This window comes from Corvus moneduloides, chromosome 3 (assembly GCF_009650955.1).
Source record: "Corvus moneduloides isolate bCorMon1 chromosome 3, bCorMon1.pri, whole genome shotgun sequence".
In the NCBI taxonomy this organism is placed as follows: domain Eukaryota; kingdom Metazoa; phylum Chordata; class Aves; order Passeriformes; family Corvidae; genus Corvus; species Corvus moneduloides.
The window spans coordinates 12,835,846-12,858,336 of NC_045478.1; the positions used below are offsets into that span (position 1 = coordinate 12,835,846).

At 38.2% G+C, this 22,491-nt stretch overlaps 1 protein-coding gene across 3 annotated transcripts in view; it reads left to right on the plus strand.

Moving 5' to 3' along the window:
• The window catches only part of NBAS (NBAS subunit of NRZ tethering complex), a 166,111-nt gene extending 144,060 nt beyond the window's left edge, over nucleotides 1-22,051 (plus strand). For 2 of the 3 annotated variants that reach the window (XM_032104139.1, XM_032104137.1), the window contains 4 exons: nucleotides 58-197; nucleotides 5,629-5,773; nucleotides 11,674-11,802; nucleotides 21,282-22,051. In XM_032104139.1, coding sequence (XP_031960030.1) covers nucleotides 58-197; nucleotides 5,629-5,773; nucleotides 11,674-11,802; nucleotides 21,282-21,557 — 690 coding nt within the window. In that variant the 3' untranslated portion in view covers nucleotides 21,558-22,051. The remainder of the gene's footprint in view (nucleotides 1-57; nucleotides 198-5,628; nucleotides 5,774-11,673; nucleotides 11,803-21,281) is intronic. The other variant, XM_032104138.1, reaches the window with a different exon arrangement.
• The last annotated feature ends 440 nt before the right edge of the window (nucleotides 22,052-22,491 follow it).

Below are 22,491 nucleotides of genomic sequence, written 5' to 3' on the forward strand. Positions count from 1 at the left end.
TGAGGGGGGAAAAAAAAAATTGGGTTAGTTAGTTAGTTTGTTTTTTGTCTCCTTCAGGTAGAGATAACAGATATTGACAATGAAGACAAAAGGTACAAACTCTTCCTGGGACTTTTGGAGTCCAGTCAGAGTCTGCCTGAGTTTCAGCACTTGGTCTTACTGCTTCAGGCTTGGCCACCGATGGACAGGAGCAATGGGTGAGCATTTCGTCAAACGACCATGTAACAAAAGAGTTCAGAGTCTTCTTGCTTGATATCATGGTGTTTTCAGTCAAATAATTCAAACATGGCTGGTAGGAGTATGCCCTTTGGAAAGGGTCATGCTGGGAGGAATAAATGTTTTATTTAAAGCAGAATTGAATCAATCAGTGTCTTGTAAAAATTATATATACATTATATGTAGTCTGTGCCATGGAGGAAGGGAGAAAAATGTTTTATTGTCTGAACTGTTGCACAGGAGAGGGTTCTGTCTACTTAAATTTCAAGGTACGTATTTTGCTCTTGCTTTTAACAGTATAAACAAAATCCGTTAAAAAAGAATGGAGAGTTCTGACTGTTCTGTTTATTCAAAGTTACACTTTGCAGAAAGGCGTTTGAAAAGTGATGTTCAAATGGATGTGGCAGACAGTCTGCCAGAGGTCTGGGAGGGTAATAATACCACACAATGGCACTTCTCTTGTCTAGATCCACTACCCATTATTTCTGTTTCTGAATAAAGCATCCGAAACAGTTTAAGACTAAAATAATTATAAGACTTCAGAATTGCACCCATCAAAATGGATATTAACTGGAAAAGTAATTTGGAACATCCAGACTACACTATATTTTATCATTTCTTTGGGTTTTGTCTGTGACTTTCTGAATACATTTGAAAGTAAAAAATTTAACTGTTGTATTCTGTAACTGCTAATCACTTCTAAGATATAAGGATTCAAATAAAGAGGCAAGGGTCACATATCTTTCAGAGAGCAGTAGTATTACTAAACTTTTGGCTAGCCATGTCTGACGATAGGTAGGTTAGAGTCATTAACTGGTGTTTATTTTGGATTACTTAGGAGTATTGATTACAACCTGTTTTACCTTGGAGACTACATTCCCCAAAGTGTTTATGTGCATTGATTTTTAAAAAAAGTTAAGGCTTATCTTTTTCTGAAAGGTAACTTGTTCATGAGTAGAGAACTGGTGGGTTACAAGGTAATCTGTAAAGGTTTTTCACATTCAAGCCTACAGTTTGTTTGGAACTTCTGGATGAGCATTAATCTAAATTCTTTAGTGACAGGTTTACAAGCCAAAAATTGTCTTCAATACATTAAGAATTACAAGGACTGCTTTGTGATTTGTCACAAATTCATGTTTCAACTTCCATTTGAAGTTTTGGATTTGATTGTAGTTGAAAATTGATGCCTCACAATGTGTGGGAACTGTCAAATTTTTTTAATCTACACACTACCTTTAACAAAAAACAAAATTTACAGAACAAAAGTTCAAGTGAAATACTGCTGCAGTTAGCAAAATCATTTTTCCTTGGGTTCAACAGAAAGACTAGAGTTTGTGAAAGGAGAACCCTTCTTGAATATAGGCAGTTCTTACCTACTACTCTGTAACAGAGGACACAACAAATTACGTAATTGCATCTCCCTCTTGGTGTTATGTTCCTTCAGGCTGCCTTCCTAAAGTGAAGGATAGTAAGAAAGAAAAAAGGTATAGTCACAACTAACTCTGGATCAAATTTCAGAGGTGGGATACCTCTTAGACTTCAGCCATCTTGGAAGTGAAAATTTCTGCAAATACTTAGATCACCTGTATCGTAACTCATTCAGAGTCTAAAGTAGTTATGGCTCCTAGGCTGTTACATAGTCACAATTCTTCCCTCTTCTCCCCCTGTTGCATAATTCCATGTTAACAGCATTCAACTCTTTTTAGCAGCCTAGGGGTTTATATATGTGTGTGTATATGTGTTCCTGAAAAGCCTGTCTTTAGGATGATTGGAAGTAAAGAACAGGAACTGTTTTGTTAGTGGTGTTCTCAAAAATCTTGTTTTAAAGCAAGTTGTATTAACAAATTTTTGAGCAAAGAGGAAAACATCAAGAAGTCAAAACTATATGTATTAACATGTTTGTTGTACTAGTTTGAAAACAAACCAGTGGGAGTCACCAAGTCAGAATAACAATTTAATAGGGAAATTAAAAAAAAAAGAGGCAGAAAACACTGGTTCAAACTGACAGAGCCAGGATACAGCCTGACACCCTGTTAGTCAGGCTGGTGATAGCAGTCCAATAAGATGGTGGCTGCAGTCCTTTGAAGTGATGGATGTGGTTCTGTTGAAGCAGTGATCCTGTAGAAGGGTCTGCTCTTCCTCAGAAGGTGGAGTGGTGGCTGTGTAGCTCCTGTCCTCTGGGAATCCATTATATCCAGGATGGGATGCTTGGTTCCTCCCTCTGGGTAGAGCATCTCGAAATGGGGTAATGAGTCATGAGGCCAGGTGTTGATTTCGCTCATTAACAGAAGATAGTCCGGGGGCAGGAGGCAAGGAAACACTGCCCCTCCTGGTTTCAACAGCTCGTGAGGATGGTAATAGAATATACTGCAACCCAGGACACTTGTTTACTCTTTTTTTCCTTCTCTCCTTCAGAAGAGGTCATTATTGCTTATTGTTTGTAGCCAGTGTAATGATCCTTACAGGAACTGGGGCGGTTAAGTCTGAGTCGTGTGAATACTTAGAATTTAGGTTTTCAATCAAGCAGTAAATATCTAATACTTACAATTGAATATAAAGCTGGAAAACACAGTTTACATTCTATGAAGGCTTAAAAGGAAGGAGAAGTAAAAGAACTAAGGAAGAGGGGGTTTTTGGTAGGCTTTTAATTTTTGTAACCTCTATGTTAGTAAATCCATACTTCTTAATGTTTTTTTGAGTTCTTGTTTTCTAAAACACTCCACTTACAATAATAGTTATTATCACAACTGTTATTCTCTTCATGTTGTAATATGCTGTGTTTACTGTGAGATAGCAGAGAGGTAGCTTGGTTGTTTCAGTCAGCACTCAAAGCTGTACACTTTTTAAAATTTTATTTTCATACCCTTTTGTTATGCATGCATGCTTTTCCACCCAGGTGTCTCATAGATGTCATTTTAAACATTTCATAAAGGTGTTTCTTAAAAAAATTATTGACAGTACCTGAAGCTCTGCAGTCCTTTGGAACTTGTTACCTACATTCAAAAGGCATTTTTTATATTTATTATAAGTATTGATAAGGTGTTTTGAAACTGAAATAACCCCAGTGTTAGAGACTCAGTACCTTAGTTCACTTTTTAAATCTTAATCCCAGATTTTCCTCTTTTGGCTTTGGGGAAAAAATTAAGGTGGTTTTGAAATAAATTCTTTTTTCATGATGAGAATTCTTTTTTTTTATAACCACAGTTGAACTGAAGTAAAATTCAGGAGAGAAGAAGACTGAATTCTGCCTGTAGGTGTCATATTTTGGTAACTTAATTTTGGTTTTAATTAGAGATAGCAGGTAGTTGATAATAGTTCACAGGAATATTTGAAATAGTTATAAAGAATTTTGATGAGAAAAGCTTTATATATGTATACAATATAATCTGATACTTAAATAAATTTGCATATGGAAAGCCTTGATGGCCTTGCATCTTTCTGGTTATTTTTGTTTTGTAGTGTGATTTTTGTTTCCTTTTTCTAATGGGAAATTCTTACAGATTTTTTTAATGTACTCCAAGGGCAGCAGCTATAGAAATGGAAATTCATTTTGACTCTGTGCCTCTAAGCAAGAAGTGGATCACATAGAAGGAGCTATCCCTTTAACCAGTGGCAAATACGGAGTTGCAGGTTTTTTTTCTTCTCCTGCCCTTACTGGGGATTCACAGATTCAGTGCCTCGTGTTCTGTTTGTTGAATAATCTGGTATCTTGGGGTTCGATGTGTCACATTGAAAGGAGCTGAGAGGAGGAGCTCTCCTGTTCCCAGCCAGACTTATGACAGCTCTGTGCTCAGTGACTGTGACTGATGGAAAGGCTCAATTAAGTTGTCAGAAGGAAGAAAGACAATGACTTCTATTTAATTTGCATTCAAAGTTGCCCACTCCTAGCTTCTCTGTCTGGTTTTCATGTTGGGCTGTAATGACAGCTGCGTGTGGAGCTGCTTTTACTTGTTTACAGTGTGTACTTTTGAAAGTGGACGATGAGCAGGAGAGAGCTTTTCTGTGTGAAATAGTAGATATTGGTGGTTGTTCTCTCCAAGTTTGTCAGACACTTGGTATATGTCAATCCAACAGACTCTCTTAGCAGACTCCATTTACAATTATATTAATGCGCTGCTTTAACAATTGCTGCAAAATAATAACTATGAAAAGCAGCAGTTTGACAGCACTTTACTGCTTCTTGTCACATGTACTGAGTAAGTATCTGAATTCACACTAAATTGTAACACCAAACTGCCACTTTTGGTCTAGCTGTGAGTTTAGTTTTTTTGTTTTGGTTTTTTTTTCAAGCTGAAGTGGAAAGTTTCCCATGTCTTTGGGATGCTGATTACTGACCAGAGAGATTGATGGGGTAATTGATGGGGTAATTTTTAAAATGCCTTTTGTGACTTCTTAAGTTTATGCACAGATGAACATAGAGTTTATGTTATTGTGGCTTAATATAATCATGATAAAAGCTGTGATTGTTCATCATTTTAGCCTGTTGTAGGTGGAAATTGAAATACATCAACTTAGTTTATGTTAGAAAAATGGCAGTGTAGATGTGTTCCGGTGTTGCACTTTGTGCTGTCAGTTAAAAGTGGATTGCTGCCCATTTCTGTCAGTACATCCAGTCCTGTATACCTATATATCCAGCCATTATACCTATTCCTGAAAAAAGTATCCAAAACATCTCCATGATCTACCGAATAATGGCTATAGGTGAAAAAATGTTACAGCAACAAAACTTCACAGTAAACACTGCCTTTGCCATCTTACATGATGAAATGTGCTTCGATCTACTGTCTGCCATCTGTTTATGTCTGACTCTGTAATGGTGACATAGCGTGAAGTTCTGTGTGGAATTAAAAGAACATTTTAAATATGTAAAATAAATGTAACTGTATCCATATCTACTAGCATGTAATTTCACTTTCCTACCCTTTTTGGATGGGCTATGGAGAAAAGTTTATTTCTGTTTGTATTCATTGGACCTGAAAATAAAAATGTGAATCTGGCTATTTTTTCCTCTCAGAAGCAAGAGACAGATACTTGAGAAATAGAAGCTGTTAGAATGTGATCAAAGCAAACAAAATTAGGAATGCTAGATTCCTGTCACCCCTCCCTCGATACCACTCTACTTGGGAAATCAGCTGGTGTTAGGCCAGGAGAAGATCCTGTGCTCTTCCAGTTTGATCAGTCTTTATCTGAAATATAGTTCCTCAGGGTTTGTAATAAGCATGTCATAATTCCAAGTAATTTAAACTTCTTTGTTGCATTGAAGGAGTGATGGCATTACGGACAGTAACTTGTCTCAAAACTTTCATCTTTCTTTCATGAGGTTGTACTTTTAAGTCACACATGAGAAGCAGCCTACAGAAAATGGTGTATGTATATTTATATTCTATATACATCTCTTTTTTTACTGGGCAGATCGTGCACGGATGATAATCCCTGGGTGAAACTGGGGACTGTTATGCTGCAGAGGTGCCCACCTGAGGAAAAGGAGAACACAGGAAATGAAATTTTGAAAATCTGCCGTTCTTTGTATGAGACAAAGCACATGCTCCCTGTCAAGGTAAGTTTTAACTTTGGGTATCCTGTTTATGAGTCCTGTTTCAAGGTCCCAGCTACAAGTAAGATGTTGCCATACTGGATCAAGTCCAGTGGAGAGCTAACAGAGAGGCTGAGAACTAAATTCAATCTGTCTTGAGAAGAGGTGACTGTGGGAGATCATATCTTCAAGTAGTCAAATGAGGAGTGGAGGAATTAGTCTCTTTTCAGAGATGCTCAGTTACAGCACAAGAGGCAATAGAGACATGTTACACCATCAAAATCTCCTATTGCACTCAAGGAAAACATTTTTCACCTTTAAAATAGTGAAATAATAGAACAGGTGGATGCCTAGAAGAGACAAGGAGAGTCTGTCTTTGGAGGTATTTAGGACTTGACTGGATCATGTCACAGGCAGTTTGATATTGTTGGACTTGCTTTGAGTTGGATTAGCTAGTCTTTATAGGTCTATTCCAGTATATTATTCTATAATGTATTTGTAGAAAGGCTTTAATAATCTATTGTCATTTAAGTCAGTGTTGAAGAAACGGTTACTTAAATTATCAGTAATTCTTGTACTAATAAATGCATTAAAATTTAGTGAGGAATCCCTGAAAAACATGGTGATTGAAAAGAACCGTAATATACAAGTAATTAATAAGTAATAACTGTGGTTTTCTAACTTGTTTTCCCTAACTATGTATGCATACTTCAATACAAGTACCTCTTTATGTATAAAATTATTGAAGTGTTTTGTATGTAAACACTGTATATTAATGAAGACAGACTGGAAAAGTTCTTAATAAACTTCACACAATTTCAGAGTAGACATGCATATTTTTAGTAGGCTGATTAATCTCTTATAATTATCTTTACACAGTCACTGTCTGTTATAGAAAACAGCTGATGTTAGGAAGAGAAGCAGAATAAAAACAACACATTCTGTTTAAGATACAGACAGGTGGGTGTGTGGGCTTTTGTTTGTTGGGTTGTTTTTTTTTCTAGTCCAACACACTGATCTGAGTCAAGTTCAGAACTCTATGTAAAACACTATTCCAGAAGGTGGCAGTAAGCTGAAATGATAAGTACATTTATTAATTTATTCATCCCACCAAAACTCTTCAGTGGAAGGCAGGTCTCTGTATCCCTGGGACTGGTATAATTATGTGTAGCTTTTCTTTATAAGGTGTTGAAATAATGCATTATAGCTTGTAAACTAATAATCTTAATGTACATAGGAGTAGCTGAACTTTGTCAGTAGAATGTTCTGCCTCACCTCAGTGATCTAGGGAGGTAAACCCCACTGAGTGTCACTGTCATACAGCACTCAGTTCACCAGGTTCTTCTCAAGAAGGGTCATGGTTTGCATTTCTCTTAGTTGAGTAAACTTTTTCTTGATCTCCATGACATGTCACTCTTCACACACAGTTTTGGTATTGGTAGACAGCTTTGGTTGGAGGTGCCTTCCTCTGGTATTTTTTTAATGGTACAGGATGTCAGAAGAGCCCACCATGTAAGTATGAATATACAGGTACAGGTATGAAGTTACTGTGATCTTCAAGCTTTAAATAGTCTTACTGATGTAAAATACATTTTTTATGGCTAGAACGCTGTGCAGTAACAAAGAGTTGCACTAAAATGTGTAGTTGTACAGTTACCTACAAACACAGGCTGTACTCCTGTAAGTCACGACTTGGGAAGACAGGGGAATAGCATCTACAAATGTAAGTAATTTATTTGTATATATGGCTACAGTACTTAAGTGCTTAAATGTCAGATTTGCAATCGTGTGGCTGAATAAGATGAAAATCTGATCACTGACGATTAACCTGTGTAGATGATTTCACATTTCAGTAAATACACTGATTAAGAAGACAAATCTGGAATGATGGAATTCTAAAAACTGAAACCAGTTAATTATCATTAATAACATTTGCCATTCAAGTTCTCTCCCATTACAACCTTGCCAAGTTCAAAGGCTGTAATGGAAAACACATGTAACTTCAAGTCATGTGGTCTAGAAGTTAGAAAAACCATCTTTGGATATAATCATGAAGGGTTTCACTCTTTTTTTCATTCCATATCCTACTAGTCTATCTAGTTTTTTAAGTCAAGTTTTTTTTTTTTTTTTAATGTCTTTTGGATAATTACATAGCTTTAATCTTTGTATCTATGTGTGTGTTTGCTTTGGGGGGGTTATTTTTGTGGGGGTTTTTTGTTTATTTGTTTTGGGCTTTAATTTGCATTATTCAATGGATAGATATTTCCATTCCTTTTAGTGGAAAAAAACATTGTTTTATTTGCCTGGAAGACACGTTTGGATTGCCCAGCATCTGCACTGCCTGATTAATCTCTCTAGAAAGGGATAAATCCTTCTCCCCCTGGTAATGGTAAAAATGTGACTCCTCTGAATATCTCATGTTGTTCTATCAGCCTGTGGGTCATGTGTCAGTTAACATGGGAGAATGCATGTAGTCCCTTATCTGTAATCACCCTGCGGTCCTAGTGGCTATGAGATACTTATCTCCCAGAATAACACAGCAGCCAGTTGGTCTCCTTTTTTCTAATTTTTGTAGCTAGTTTTTCCTGGGATTTATATATGATTTTACATTGTGTGATTTTGTTCATGCATGGTTGTGTCTGCTTATCATCTTCAGATAATGTTGAATTTAAATGCTGCTTTTCAGTCTGCTTTTAGCCTCTCTAGATGTAATGCTGTTTGTATTCATTATCCAGCCCTTCAAGCCATTCATGAAAATACTGAATAATACTGGACCCAAAACAGACTCCTATGACATATGGCTTATTTGCCTCACTGGTGTCATGGTGAGCCATTGATAACTAGATAGAAGACAAAAGTTACCTTACAAAAGTTTAAACTAAATCCTGGTAGTTCAGGTTTTGAATTGGGCCTTCTGTTGACCCTCTCACAGGTAACATCAAACCCCTTCTAAGCAGAGCCTCTCATGGCAGGCAGCTGACACTTGAATGCTTTCAAGTGCTCACTGTGGAATAGAAACCCACTTACGTTGTTCTGAGAAGTGCTGTGGGTGATGACTTCCCTCTTGGGCTCGGGTTTTCAATTCCTGTCCAGAGCAGCCCTTCAATCATTAGTGGCAGTGATACAAGTTGATACTTGTACTATTTGGACAGTCTTTAGTGGCTGGCAAGCTGTCAAGTCCCTTCCTGTGGAAAAAGAAATGCAATTGTTGGAATGTGTATTTCTACTTCAAAAGAGATTATGACTTCTTCTGTACTTGGGCATGGTAGTTAAGACTGAGTATGTCTGCTAGACGTGCTACCATCAGGCAGAAAGTTATTCAATTTGTTGAGCTGGTTTTGAGAGGAGAATGTTACCAAGCATGGTAAAATTGCTGCTTTGCTCAGATTATGTATTTTGTGACTCTCAGAATTTGTTTTTCTGAATATAAGTTGCATCTATTGCTGTGAATACACATTTTCAAGAAAAGAAGAGGTGTAGAGCAAATCCATAACTTTTCATTCAGTAAGTTTGCTGGAAGGTATGCAGCTCAAAAGAAACACAGTGGAATATGAGATTAACAGAAGTTTAATAAGCATATGAACGATCAGACAAAGCTTAATGTATTTATTTAGTCTTCTTATTCCTTGATCCATGTCATATCATTCACAACAAGCATGCCCATGCCACTAAATTGGGAGGAGCTGTTGACTGCAAAGAGACCTGGACAAATCACAGGAATAGGCAATCACCAACCGTGTGGAGTTTAACAAGGGAAGGTGCCGGATTCTGCACCTGGGATGGGGCAACTCTGGATGGACAGACAGACTGGGCAATGAGAGGCTGGAAAGCAGTGCCACAGAAAGGGACCTGGGGGTCCTGATCAAAGGAAAGTTTAATCTGAGTCAGCAGTGCCCTGGCAGCCAGGAGGGCCAAGCCTGTCCTGGGGGCATCAGGCACAGCATCACCAGCCGGGCAAGGCAGGGGATTGTCCCCCTCTGCTCTGCACTGGGGCGGCCTCACCTCGAGTGCTGGGGGCAGTTTTGGGTGCCAGAATACATGAAAGACATTGAGCTATTAGAGAGAGTCCAGAGGAGGGCTGTGGGGATGGTGCAGAGCCTTGAGGGGAAGCCGTATGAGGAGTGGCTGAGGGTACTGGATCTGTTCAGCCTGGAGGAGACTGAGGGGAGACCTCATTGCAGTTACAGCTTCCTCGTGAGGAGAAGAGAAAGGACAGACATTGATCTCTTCTCTGTGGTGACCAGGGACAGGACCTAAGGGAATAGCCTGAAGTTGTGTCAGGGGAGGTTTAGGTTGGATATCAGGAAAAGGTTTTTCACCCAGAGGGTGGTCGGGCACTGGAACAGCTCCCCAGGGAAGTGGTGACAGCACCAAGATTGACAAGAGCTCAAGAAGCATTTGAACAATGCTCTCAGGCACAGGGTGTGACTCTTGGGGTGTCCTGTACGGAGCCAGGAGTTGGCCTCAATGATCCTTGTAGGTCCCTTCTAACTCAGCATACTCTCTGATTCTAAGCATTGACCATCAGTAGCAGTACTGAATACAAGTTTAAAGGAACAAGTCTGAGTAAGAGAAGAAGCCTTGCCATAGTGACTCAGAGCTTAGTGTGGTGGAATATATTATTCTAGGCTGTGTTTCTTTAAGATGTAAACTGAGAAAAGACTGAACAAGTACAGCCAGAGAGCTCCCTGTCCCAAGCAAAGTCAGGTGTCTATGCAGTAAATTGCAATTGGAATATTTAACATCTCATCTTCAAATAATTTTTAGGCTTTTAGGCTCACAGCTACTGAAACTGTGCTACTAAATGTGTGGATCATCTTGGTCATTAAATTGTTACAGTTATCATTAAACTTCAAAAGACATAAAAAATACACGACTTGCATTCTCTCAGCTTAGTATTTAGTTGATGAACTCCTTTGACAATTGCTCTGAAATTGTTGGGAGTCAAACAGAGAGCATCTCTTAAGAGATGGATAGCATTTTCAATGTAACTGCCATACAACATCCAGAGTCCCTAGTGTAAAGGGCCTTGGAAAATGGGACATCTCTGATGAGCCTCATTGGGAAGTGGTTGGGACAAGCAACCTAAATTCTCAGAAATGACAGAAAGGGAAAGGGAAGTTGCAATTTGGTTTATAATATAATTCGTCTGTTTAAATACTTTTTGATGTATAAATGAACAAATCACTGCAGTATTGAGGAAAATAAAACAACTCAAAAATTACATGTAGGACGTGTTGTTTGGTTGTTTAATTAAGGGACAGGGTAAAGTTTTGGAAGTGCACAGTAGATTTGTTGAGGGATTTTTTGTTTTTATTTTAGAAGATACTTTCTGGTCAGCTTTGTCTTGAAGTTGTGTGATGCTAAATTTATGCTGTATTATAAAATACAGGAAACTAGATGAATGACAGAAAGTTAATTTGCTAAGCTTTAATTGTCTATAAAATACTGTATAAAATTTGGAAACTTTTTGCAACAGAAGCATTATTGAACTCTGGTATGTACTGTTATTTCCTCTTTATTTTGTTCTACTTTTCTGATTGCATAATTGAGTTACGGAATTGTCACAGGTGTCTGTCAAAAGTTTCTTCCTGTGCTTTGCAGTATTTCAGTAAGCACAAATATATCAGTCCCAGAGAGCTTTGATTGCTCTGTTATTTTTTTCAGTAAAACTCCTGGTTGTAATGGTGATTCAGTACCTGCCTTGTCTTAATCTAACAAATGCTGCACTTTAACCAGTATTCCACATTTTTAAAAATCTGTTCTTTCAGGTTTCCAAAGAGGTGTTTCCAACAGGGAATTCATTTGTTGTGGAAGTGTGGTTTTCATTTTGCATTTGACATAAAATTTTCATAAATTTTATTGTGAATGATGATGTTAGTATCTCCAGAGATCACACTGAGAGAGTTTACTTTTTATTTCAGTGTATAAAAGAATTATGTTTGCTGCTGCTTAACCAGTCCCTCCTGCTGCCATCCCTGAAACTGCTGGTAGAAAGCAAAGACCAAGACCTTCATGCTGTGGCACTGGAGCAGATAACAGCTGTTGCTAAGGTATGAACAGTTGAATGAACCACCTTTCAGAGGCTGAGGTAATAAGTTAGCTCTTTTATGTTCACGTAGGAAGCAGAGACTACTGAGACACTTAGCATTATTACGGTTTTCCACAGCTACTGTGTCCACAGTGAGCAGTAGCACAGGGCTGGTAAGAGCTTTTATACATGAGGTGATTAAACCTCATAGCACTTCCTTTAAATTACTTAGTATGCTCTTTTAAGTCAATGTGGTGGAAGAGAAACTGTTCAGTTATATGAAATTGATTGTTACCTCTGTGTTCATATTCCCTCACTTTGGGGTTAAGTGGTAGCAGTATGTCAGATGACTTAGCTTGTTTCTGACAACTGTGGCATCTGTATACACTTGGAGAGCTGTTGTGTCACTGGTTTTGTTGTGATGGTATGTTTGGGGACTTTCATGCCATTCTAAACAGACTTGATTCCATACTGTAGAGAGTTTCTGGAGAAAAAACCTAAATGCTGTCTTTTTCTTTGGACAAGAACCGAAAGATGTTACTGTATATTTGTCAATTGCTATATAACATTACATTACTGTCTTTTCCCTGTGTATTTGCTTTTCGGCAAGTAAGAAGGAACACCTAGAAGGATGGAAGTCTCTAGGCAAAAGCATTATATCTTTGTTCTGAAAGCCAAGCTGGGTTTAAAATTTTTTGAAGCTCTTAATTGAACTTTTGCATGTGCAGCCTAACTTTCTTGGGCTTTATGTTAGCTGTGGTCTGCGATCTAACATTCCACTGCACAAAAGAAGGAACCAATTGTCTCTGACCTTTTCATGAAAGAGAATGGCTTTCTCCTCTGACTGAATTGACTGCACTGATAATTTCCAGAATTACAATATTTAGGTAGGAAAGCCTCATCTCTAATATTTCTGAATTGTGCACCTATCTTAGGGAGCTTTTGGTTGTGTATTACGATACAAAATAAAAATTGATGTTATATTTTCCATGTGGTACTTCACAATGAAACTGCCCACATAGAAACAAATGAAACCATATGTCTTTCTAAAACAAGTATCCTCCAAACACAAAAGCTTTGAAAATGTGATTTGTAGGAATTCAGATTAAAATGATAACTTCTTTTAGGGATACCCTCTGTTCTAGTTATATTGATTGCCCCAAAGTTTTCAGATTCCTTGGTTGTTACAAACTGTGCAAATCATATCCCCTACTTTCACACTATTCTCTTTTAACCAGGAAAGATACTCTCCATCTTCTTCTTCCCAGGATTCTCCCTTAAGTCTCTCTTCATCACTTACTCCTACTCAGGTGCTATGTCTTTCCTTTTTATGCATATTGTATTTCAGAAGCTTTCTCTTTTTACATCCTTTGGATAGTTTAAGAAATGATCTATTTCCTTTCCAGGACTGGTGAAGACTAGCCAGAGGAGTAATGGATCTGGAAGCATAAGGCTCCATTTCACATATTGCTAATTTTCCTTCGAAAGGGCTTTATTACTAAAATGGAAGAAGCACTACCTTTTTTAACATGTTCTCTATGAAAATCTGAAACAGTAGAATGGAAGGTAGCAGGACATATTACATGTAACACACATCTGCTTCTAGCAAAATTCTAATGGCATTGTTAGCATCCAGTTTGAATTTGGAGTGTTTGCTAATAGAGTTTGGTATCTAAGCTAAGAACACATAGGTGTTCCTATTCCCTTTCTTTTACACCAATAAACCACAAATTGTCTGATTTTTTTTCAAAAAGTATTTGCATAAATATTAACCACCAAAACAATAGTACATTGATAGTTTTCTTTTACCACCTGCAATTTTAGATTTTATTCCTACAAAGCAAGGCTTTTTTGTAACTTTTAAGCAAGATTATTTCATTGAAAAGCAAGCACAAATCTGATACATGCGTGCACTTTCTCATCTCTATGTTCTTGTTAGGCTTTCAAAATTGACTTTTTTGTTAACAGATGAAAGCTGCTGTATAAGTGACTAATTCTGAAGCTTGTCAGCAGGAATTACTGTCCGAGTACATTTTATTTAACTATTTTAAAAGCATAATGCTGTGCAGTAGCATTTTCTGAATGGTTACTAATTGTACTGCTCTCTTAACTGGCCATTTCTTTCTAGTGTGCTCCAGCTTTCAGTTTCCTACACTGATTACATTATATTGGAGTTTTAGGGCCAGGAACCTTATTAGCTTCTTGCTAGTATAAAGCACTTCGTACACCTGTGCATGCCCAAAATAATATTCTTTTTGGCTTTCTTATACAGGAGGCAGCTTGATAAGCTATTTCTAATTCTTTCTTCTATATTCAGTATTAATTTGAGCACATAGTTCTGTAAGAGTGCTGAATAACCTAGAATTTTCAGAGCAGTTAGCTTTGGTCTAATGTTTCACTTTAAGTCAATGAAGATTTAACTATTGACTTTATTACATCAGGCATAGAGCTCAGCCAGTACTTTGAATGGGACAGTGTTAGAAAAGCAGCAAGTACAGAAAAGTGCTGTGCTAACTGTAAAAGCTGTTCTTATATTGTATAAAAAGTACCTCTTCCTCCTTGTTTTATATGCATCTCTTACAAGTACATTATTTGCTGCTGTACTAAAAGTGCATATATTACTTAGCTATGGCAATGTTGTCTATTCAGTATAATTTTATGCCTGCTTTTTAAAAAACAGTATTCTGACTGTTAATGCTTTTTGTAAAATCCTTAATGAATTTTTTATAGGAAGGCTGTTTCTGCTTACATGAAACACGAAACAGACAAATAACATCTGACAGAGGGGAATCACAGCTATTGATTCCCTGATCCAGTGCTAACACAGCTCACAAACATGGCTGCGAGAAAAATACAGCACTTGCTTGCTGATAGGATGTATTAGTTAGCCATTTGTTGTATGTTGCTGACAGCTTTATGGATGTTTACAGTTAAGGATGATGCTGAAGTGCTGATACTGGGAATTGTACAGCTTTTGCCTGTAATAAACCAACCAAGTTTTTGCGTAAGCTTTTTTTGAAATTGCAGACCCCTCTTTTATTGTGTATTTTTTAATGAATTGCTACTTGCCTTTTCTGAGTAACAGAAATAACTATTTTTCCTCTGTGTTGCATAGTGTGTAATTTAAAAAAATCAGTTTACTTAAATAACCTTATTACTGCCAATAAGCCCTTAAAAGTCAGATTGTTTTTGAGAGGGGTTTCAGTGTTGTCTGTGCACTTGGTTATCTTTCAGAGATGAAAACTGATTTTTATCCATCTGACAGAGCAAATAAATATTCTATTGCCTGTTGGTACCTATCATGTTAAAACAGCTAACAAGTGGGGGTTAATATAAGCAGTGCAAATACTTGTTCAATCAATACTTTTAATAGAAACTGGCACCAGAAAAATGTTGTAGTCTGAAATAATACCTTAGTTCCATTTGCATGTTATAATTTCAGTGATGAAGTACTGAATCTACCTTTGTAACATGTTTTACTGAAAAATTTAATATGAAAAATCACAAATATTGTGGGGAATAATGGAATTTCTAGTGTTCTCCAGTGTATGCCATTTCTGACTACTCACTTAATGGGGCTTAATCTTTAAAAGAAATAGTTAAATTTTGTGTAAGCTAATGGTGATTATGATAAAATAGCTTTCTCTAGTTTATTTTTCCAGGATTTTTTATGTCACTGGTTTCTTTTCCCCTTATTTATTTGTTCTATAGATATATACTCCAGGAAGGAGTAAAATGAAAAGCATTTTTATCTCCAGTAGTATTAGAGAAGGGACTACTCCATGAAACAGCAGTTTCAGTTCTTTACTGCTGTTCAGTCATCAGCAGCTCTTACCTTTCGTAACTTGTGGATTTTATAATGCAGAAGTTACAGGTGAAATATTGCCTCTTGGTAATATCAGAACCTCTGTACAACTGCACAAACAATGCTGATGGGGAATTGGATCATCTGGTTCCAAACCCTGCATGGGCAGGGACACCTTCCACTAGACCAGGCTGCTTGAAGCCCAACCTGGCCTTGAACACTTCCAGGACTGGGGTGTCTACAACTTTTCTGGGCAACCTGTTCCACCCTCACAGTGAAGAATTTCTTCTTAACACTAAATCTAAACCAACCCTCTTACTGGCTGGTTTGGTTGATTTAGATTGGATATTTCCTCTTGTCCTATCACTCCATGCTCTTGTAAAACATCCCTGTCCAGCTCTCTTGTACTGAAAGGCTGTTATATGGTCTCCCCAGAGCCTTTTCTTCTCCAGGCTGAAAACCCCAATTCTGTCAGCCTGTCTTCATAGGAGGTGTGCTCCAGCCCTCCTAAGATTGTCTTCATGACCTTCTCTGTACCAATTCCAACAAGTCCATGGCTTTCTTGTGCTGGAGGACCCACACCTGGATGCAGTACTCCCAAGTGCTCTTATGACAGCAAAGGTACCACTTGAATGCCTACACTTCAATGCTTGAAAGTAGGTATTAGCCAATACTGAAGTAGGAAAGCCAAGGGAGAAAAGTCAGTTCTCCCTTAATGAAATTATCCCCATTAGATCTTTTACTTGCAGTCATGGGCATTGTGTGTGAGCATCATGCTAAATCTACACTGTCAAGTTCTGCTGAAGGAGAGTTGGATATGAAAAGTGAAAGCTGCTCCCGTTTAAACCCTCCAGATTTGACTCTAATGAAAAATTTAGCACCCTTAGCATGGAGTTCTAGATAGGCATAATGATTTTTCTCTGACATATACACTCTGATTTTGTCATTATTGTGGGTCATAGTTTATTCACACAGTATGGAAAGTGGCTGGGTGTTAATTTATGCAGAAGATACCTGCACCCCTGAGACCTGCTTAGACTGCAGTCAGCTGCATTCCTATCACTGGAACAGTGATTCTGGGATTAGCAATAGTCTTAGTTTTATGGCCTACTTAGGGTCTTGGGATAGCAAGGGCTCTGCATCTGCAGGCAGATCAGAAGTGATTCATTAGTAAGATCCTGACTGAGCTGTCTGCCCAGAAAAAACCAGCTTTTTAAAACTGGGATAATAAGGTGGTTGGTTTTTTACTTGCTGGGTTTTACTGTCTTACAGACTCAAAAGAGTGATTTTGAAAATGAAAATGTAGTGTGTTTAGCAGTCTGGATCTGCTGTTGGCTAATATTTGGTATGTATGGCAAGCAAAAATAACTCTGGAGGTTGATTTCCATTAATATTTTTTTGAATGTAAGATTTTGACGATCAAAATTCCATCTGGAACAGCAACCTGGCTCGAACAGATGGAAGAATTACGAGTCTAGTGAGGAGTACAAATAGGGCAGATGCACAGGCTCTTTCTTTGAAATACTGCTTTCCAAACTTTTGGTTATTTTTAGCTGTATATATCTGCTAATTAATTGCCAGTGGTTTTCTTTCTTGGTTTTGTGCAATTTCTCCTTAAACTTGGATGAGCTTTTACATCTTACAGTATAATTTGACAGAGAATTCAACAGTGAAAAAAACCTTTTTTTTTATTTTCTTGTAATCTGATCCCACTAGATTAATTTGATGCTTCATTTTTTTTTTTTCTTAATGAGGTAATGTTTTTAATTAATCCCTCCATAATTTTAGTGATGTTGCTTTCTGCCCTATGCCATCCAGGCCATCTCTTTTTTTAGATTGGAGAGTCATCGTTTTGCTGAGCAATTTCCTGCATAAAAAACATACTAGACTCTCTATGGTGTATTTTTAAAAAAATACATGCTTTGTGTGTTTGCCTTTTATATTGTTTTAGTATTTTTTTTTACTTTAATGCTAGTTGTTCTGATTTAAAATGAATTGTAAATAAATGTAGTCTTAAGCTACATTTATGTTGATTTAATTAAAAAAAATCTTACAGTTCTATTTAAGCAGAGCTGTTCAGTATAAGCTGAACAGTATAAGGTGTCTTAATTAAGGTTTGTAAACATGTATCAATTCATTGACAATCTCTGTAGGTTGTTATTTTTATTTAAACTAATGACTAGAAATGTCTCTACATGTGCAGTTCATACCCAAAAAGTTGACATGATCTGGAGTTGTAAGACTGATAAATAGTCTATTGAACTTTCCTTGCTGCCTGTTTTTAAATGCAATTCTCATTAACCCTTGGTGTCTTTGTGTTCTTCCCACACCTGCCAGACTCTGCTTAGACTGACCAAAGGATGGTGGAACAGACAGTGGCCTTAAGTGCATGAAATGCATTCACAGGCTCCAGTTGCCATCATGTGTCTCCATCCAGTTGCTTGGAGACAACTAAATTACAAAGGTTTCCTCTTCCTGACCAGGTCTTCAGACAGTTTGCAAGGCAGAAAATGGGAAATGTTAATCAGTTTAAATCTGCCAATCTATTTGGGTCTAAGGATAAGCTATGGGGCACAACTCAAGAGCCTTTTTGTGAGCTGTTTTGTAATGTGTGAAACCACACTGATCATTTCTTTGTGAGTGCAGAAAAGTTTCTCTGCTTGTGTGTTGCATGGGCATCTTCATCCCCATAGCGTAGTTCAGATGCTTAATGGTTTATGCTAGGAAAGGTCTTCTTTCAGATTTGTTTCTCTCCATGTTGTAGGTTTTTGGTATAGGAAATCACACTAATCTGTAGCACTTTTCCTTAACTGAATAGTAACCTAAAAAATTTTAATTTAAACCTTGCATCTGCTGTCAATCTCACTGCTGTAATTACTGTTTGCATTTTATGTTCATAAAATCAAACAGTGAAGTCCTGTGTAAAGTTCCATCCTACGTACAGGTTAAGAATAGAGAACACAGAGCTTCAAGGTGGGAGAGAATATCCCTTCAGCCTCTCATTTCAGAAGAGATGGCAGCTGTTTGGATAATGGCTTAGTATGCTGTGTGGTGTGCTGCAAGATGCCAACGCTAGAAATTTTGGAATCAGAATTGTTTAGGTTAGAAAATACCTGTGAAGTCTCACTGAGTCCAGCTGTTACCCAGCACTGCAAAGTCCACTCTAAACCATGTCTCAGCCACTTCCCTGGGCAACCTGTTCCAATGCTTGACAACTGTTTCTATAAAGAAATTTTGCCTAGTATCTAAACCTTCTCTGGCACAACCTGAGGATGCTTCCTCCTGTCCTGTCACATGTTAATTATGAGAACAGGCTGACTCCCATCTTGTTGTAACCTCCTTTCAGGCAGTTGTAGAGAGTGATAATGTTTCCCCTGAGCCTCCTTTTCTCCAGTATGATCACCCCCAGATCCCTCAGCAGCTCCTCATATGGCTCACTCTCTAGGCCCTTCAGCAGCTCCATTGCCCTTCTCTGGATATGCCCCAGCCCCTCAGTGTCTTTCTTGCAAGTGTGGGGCCCAGAACTGGATACAGGATATGAGGTGCAGCTTCACCACTGCCCAGTACAGGGGGGACAATCACTGCCCTGGTCCTGCTGGTCACACTATTTCTGATAAAAGCCAGGATGCCACTGGCCTTCATGGCCACCTGGGCACACTCTGGCTCACGTTCAGCTGCTTGTTGACCCATTTTATTTAATGATCAGCCTGTCTTCATCAGGAAAACATTTCTGTAGTTAACTTTTGGCAGTTATTAAATAATTAAAGACTCAGGTTGGATAGCCTAAAAGCTGGAAATCCCTACAGTTCTTAGAACTGTTTTGTAAACTGGACCTTGTGCTGTGCTAATGAGATCAAAAATGGCTTAATTTCAACTGTAAAGTGTCACTGCCAAATCACCCTGTATACAGTAGTCACATCTTGTGGTCCTGTGTAGCAGTTGAATTGGTCTTCAAGGGTGCTAAATCACTGTCTCATGGGGTGTTTATTACTTGCTGGTACCTAATACATAATTTTTATGGAAAATGAAGCAGAGAGTAACCAGACAATTTTTTTTTTGCTTTTAAACGTTGAGGTTGTTTTTTAAATGTATCATAATTTTATTAGTTTATTTGTAACTTGATATGGTGCAGTAATTGAAAACTGATTACTGTCTACCCCTCCTTTGGTCCTTTTTTACCATAGAATCACAGAATGGTTTGGGTTCCAATCCCCCTGCCATGGACAGGGACACCTTCCACTAGACCAGGTTGCTCAAAGCCCCATCCAACCTGACCTAGAAACACTCCCAGGAATGGGGTACCTACAACTTTTCTGGATGATTTGTGCCAGTGCCTTGCTACCCTTACAGTAAATAAATTATTGCTAATACCTAATCTAAACCTGCCCTGTTACAGTTTCGTTTTTTTCCCTTGTCCTGTCACACCATGCCCTTGTAAAAAGTCCCTCTCTATCTTTCTTGTAGCCCGTTTTAGGTACTGGAAGGTGCTATAAGGTCTCTCTGGGGCCTTAACATCTCCAGACTGTCTCCCTCTGTCTTCATAAGAGAGGTGCTCCTGCCCTCTGATCATCCTGGCAGCCTCCTCTGAACTCTCTTCAACAGGTCCATGTCTTTATGTTGGGGGTCCCAGAGCTGAATGCAGCACTGCAGGTTGAGGGAGCAGAGGGGCAGAATCCCCTCCTTTGCCCTGCTGCCCACGTTGCTTTGGACACAGCCCAAGATACAATTGGCTTTCTGGGCTGCAAGGGCACATGCACAGGTCATGCTGACTTTCTTGTCTACCACCATCCCCAAGTCCTTCTCCTCAGGGCTGCACTCAATCCATTCTCTGCTCAGCCTGTACTTGTGCCAACCCAGATGCAGGGCCTTGCACTGGGACTTGTTGAGCTTCATGAAGATGGCACAGGGCCACCTCTCAAGCTTGTCAATGTCCCTCTGGGGGGGATCCCTTCCTTTTTTTGTTTGTATGTAGTTGTTCAATTGTGCTTGCTTAAGTGATAAGTTAACACCGCACTGTATTTCAAAGAACCCAGGAAGGACATATCAAAATTAACTGAAATACTATAGTGTTATTTGTAAAGCTACAGACAAGATTCTCAAGAGAGTATTCTGCTCTCATATATCAAGTAACCATATTTTTTCAGGCATCCAGGGTGTCTCTCAGAGGTAGCAGCTCTGTGCTTCACATCTTTTAATATATTATATATTCTTTCAAAAATCTCATCCTTGCTGTGAGTGCTGATTGAGTCTGTGAATGTTGCCTGTTATATTAACATGTGAAATGTAATGTACTATATTAATATAAAGTGACCAAAATTTAATATACTCTGCTCTGACCTTCCTTAAGAGTGTCATTCTTGATATGGAGCTAAATGGTGTGATCTGTGCTGCACTGGGACTTAAAACCTGTGAGAAGTCTATAAAGCTGGTGGTGTAATCCCAAACTGTTAAGCATTCTTATTCCTTAACTTTGTTCAGGTCAAATATTTATATTAATGTGGTAGACTGGTAAAAGACATACCTTTACATATTCTGACATATGCAAAGCGTGTATCCCTGTAGTTAATCCATGGGGAGTACTCCTCTAACTTTGAAGGTCACACTGTACAGTCAGAACCATCATCATAACATGTTCTGGCTGATGGCTGGATCTGGTAATTAATTTTTAATTACTTTGAATTTCTCTTTCTTTGTAGGTTGATGATTCCACTTGTGATGCTGAAATACTCTCCTTGCTCCTCAATGCTAAGTTGGTGGTGAAGTGCATGTCCACTGCCTTTTGCCCACGCCTTATTGACCACCTCCTGGCTAACCAGGGACAGGGAGGCTGGGATGTGGAGGAAATTGCAAAACAGCTGAAAGAAGCAGGGTTCAATGCAGAAGCTGGGTCCCTCCTGATGGCTCATCGAGGGACCCATCCTGCGCTCAGGACTTTTACTGCTGCCCTCCAGGCTGTTCAGCATTGGATCTGAACATGTTGGGTTTATCATCTGTCTGCCTTTTTGCTGGAGACCTTACACAAAAGGGAGAAATTGTTGTTCCAGTGAAGTAACAAAGTAAGTTATTACCTACATTTTGTAGAAGACACATAGCACACAGTAACTTCCCATATGCTTCTAATTGTTTAAAAAAAACTATTGGTGCAGACTGTATCATTCTGTTGTATAATTAGCAAAGCATTGAATCTGATCATCCTTTCAGATCAATGTTAAATGGTTACACTCGGTTACATATAAATGAAACATTAGTAAGGCAGCAGGTTATATACAATTTGTCTTAATTTCTGTAAGTAATTTACTCTTGTCATAATGTAAAACTAATGTAAAAATATAATTACAAAGATATATATGGAGCAAAAAAAAGTCACAAGAGTGATTTTTGAGACTTTCAAAACCTTAAAATTCAGTATTGTGCAATGTTGTTATCACAGCTTTTGTTTGCAATAAATAAAATATTTTGCATTTAATGTACTGTCTCTTCTTTCAGCCTTTTAGATAAATATTTTCTTTCTTCAGCCGCTTTTGCTGAAATTCCTGTCTCTCCTTAGTGATGTTTATTCATGAGGACAAGCTGAAGTTTAAGAGATATTTTTCTCCTCTGTTTGGGAAACCCCATCTCAAATCCGGAACATTTTTGGTACCTTTTGTGAATGTATTTTCAAAGAATTTGCTTATATTTTCCCTAAGTTCTGAAAAATTGGATAAATGTGTATATTTGCAAAATCACACAATATGCTGAGTTGGAAGGGACCCACAAGGATCATTGAGGCCAACTCCTGGCCCTGCACAGGACCATTGCCAGGAGTCACACCATGTGGCTGAGAGCATTGTTCAAATGCTTCTTGAGCTCTGTCAGACTTGGTGCTGTCACCACTTCCCAGGGGAGCTGTTCCAGTGCCCAACCACC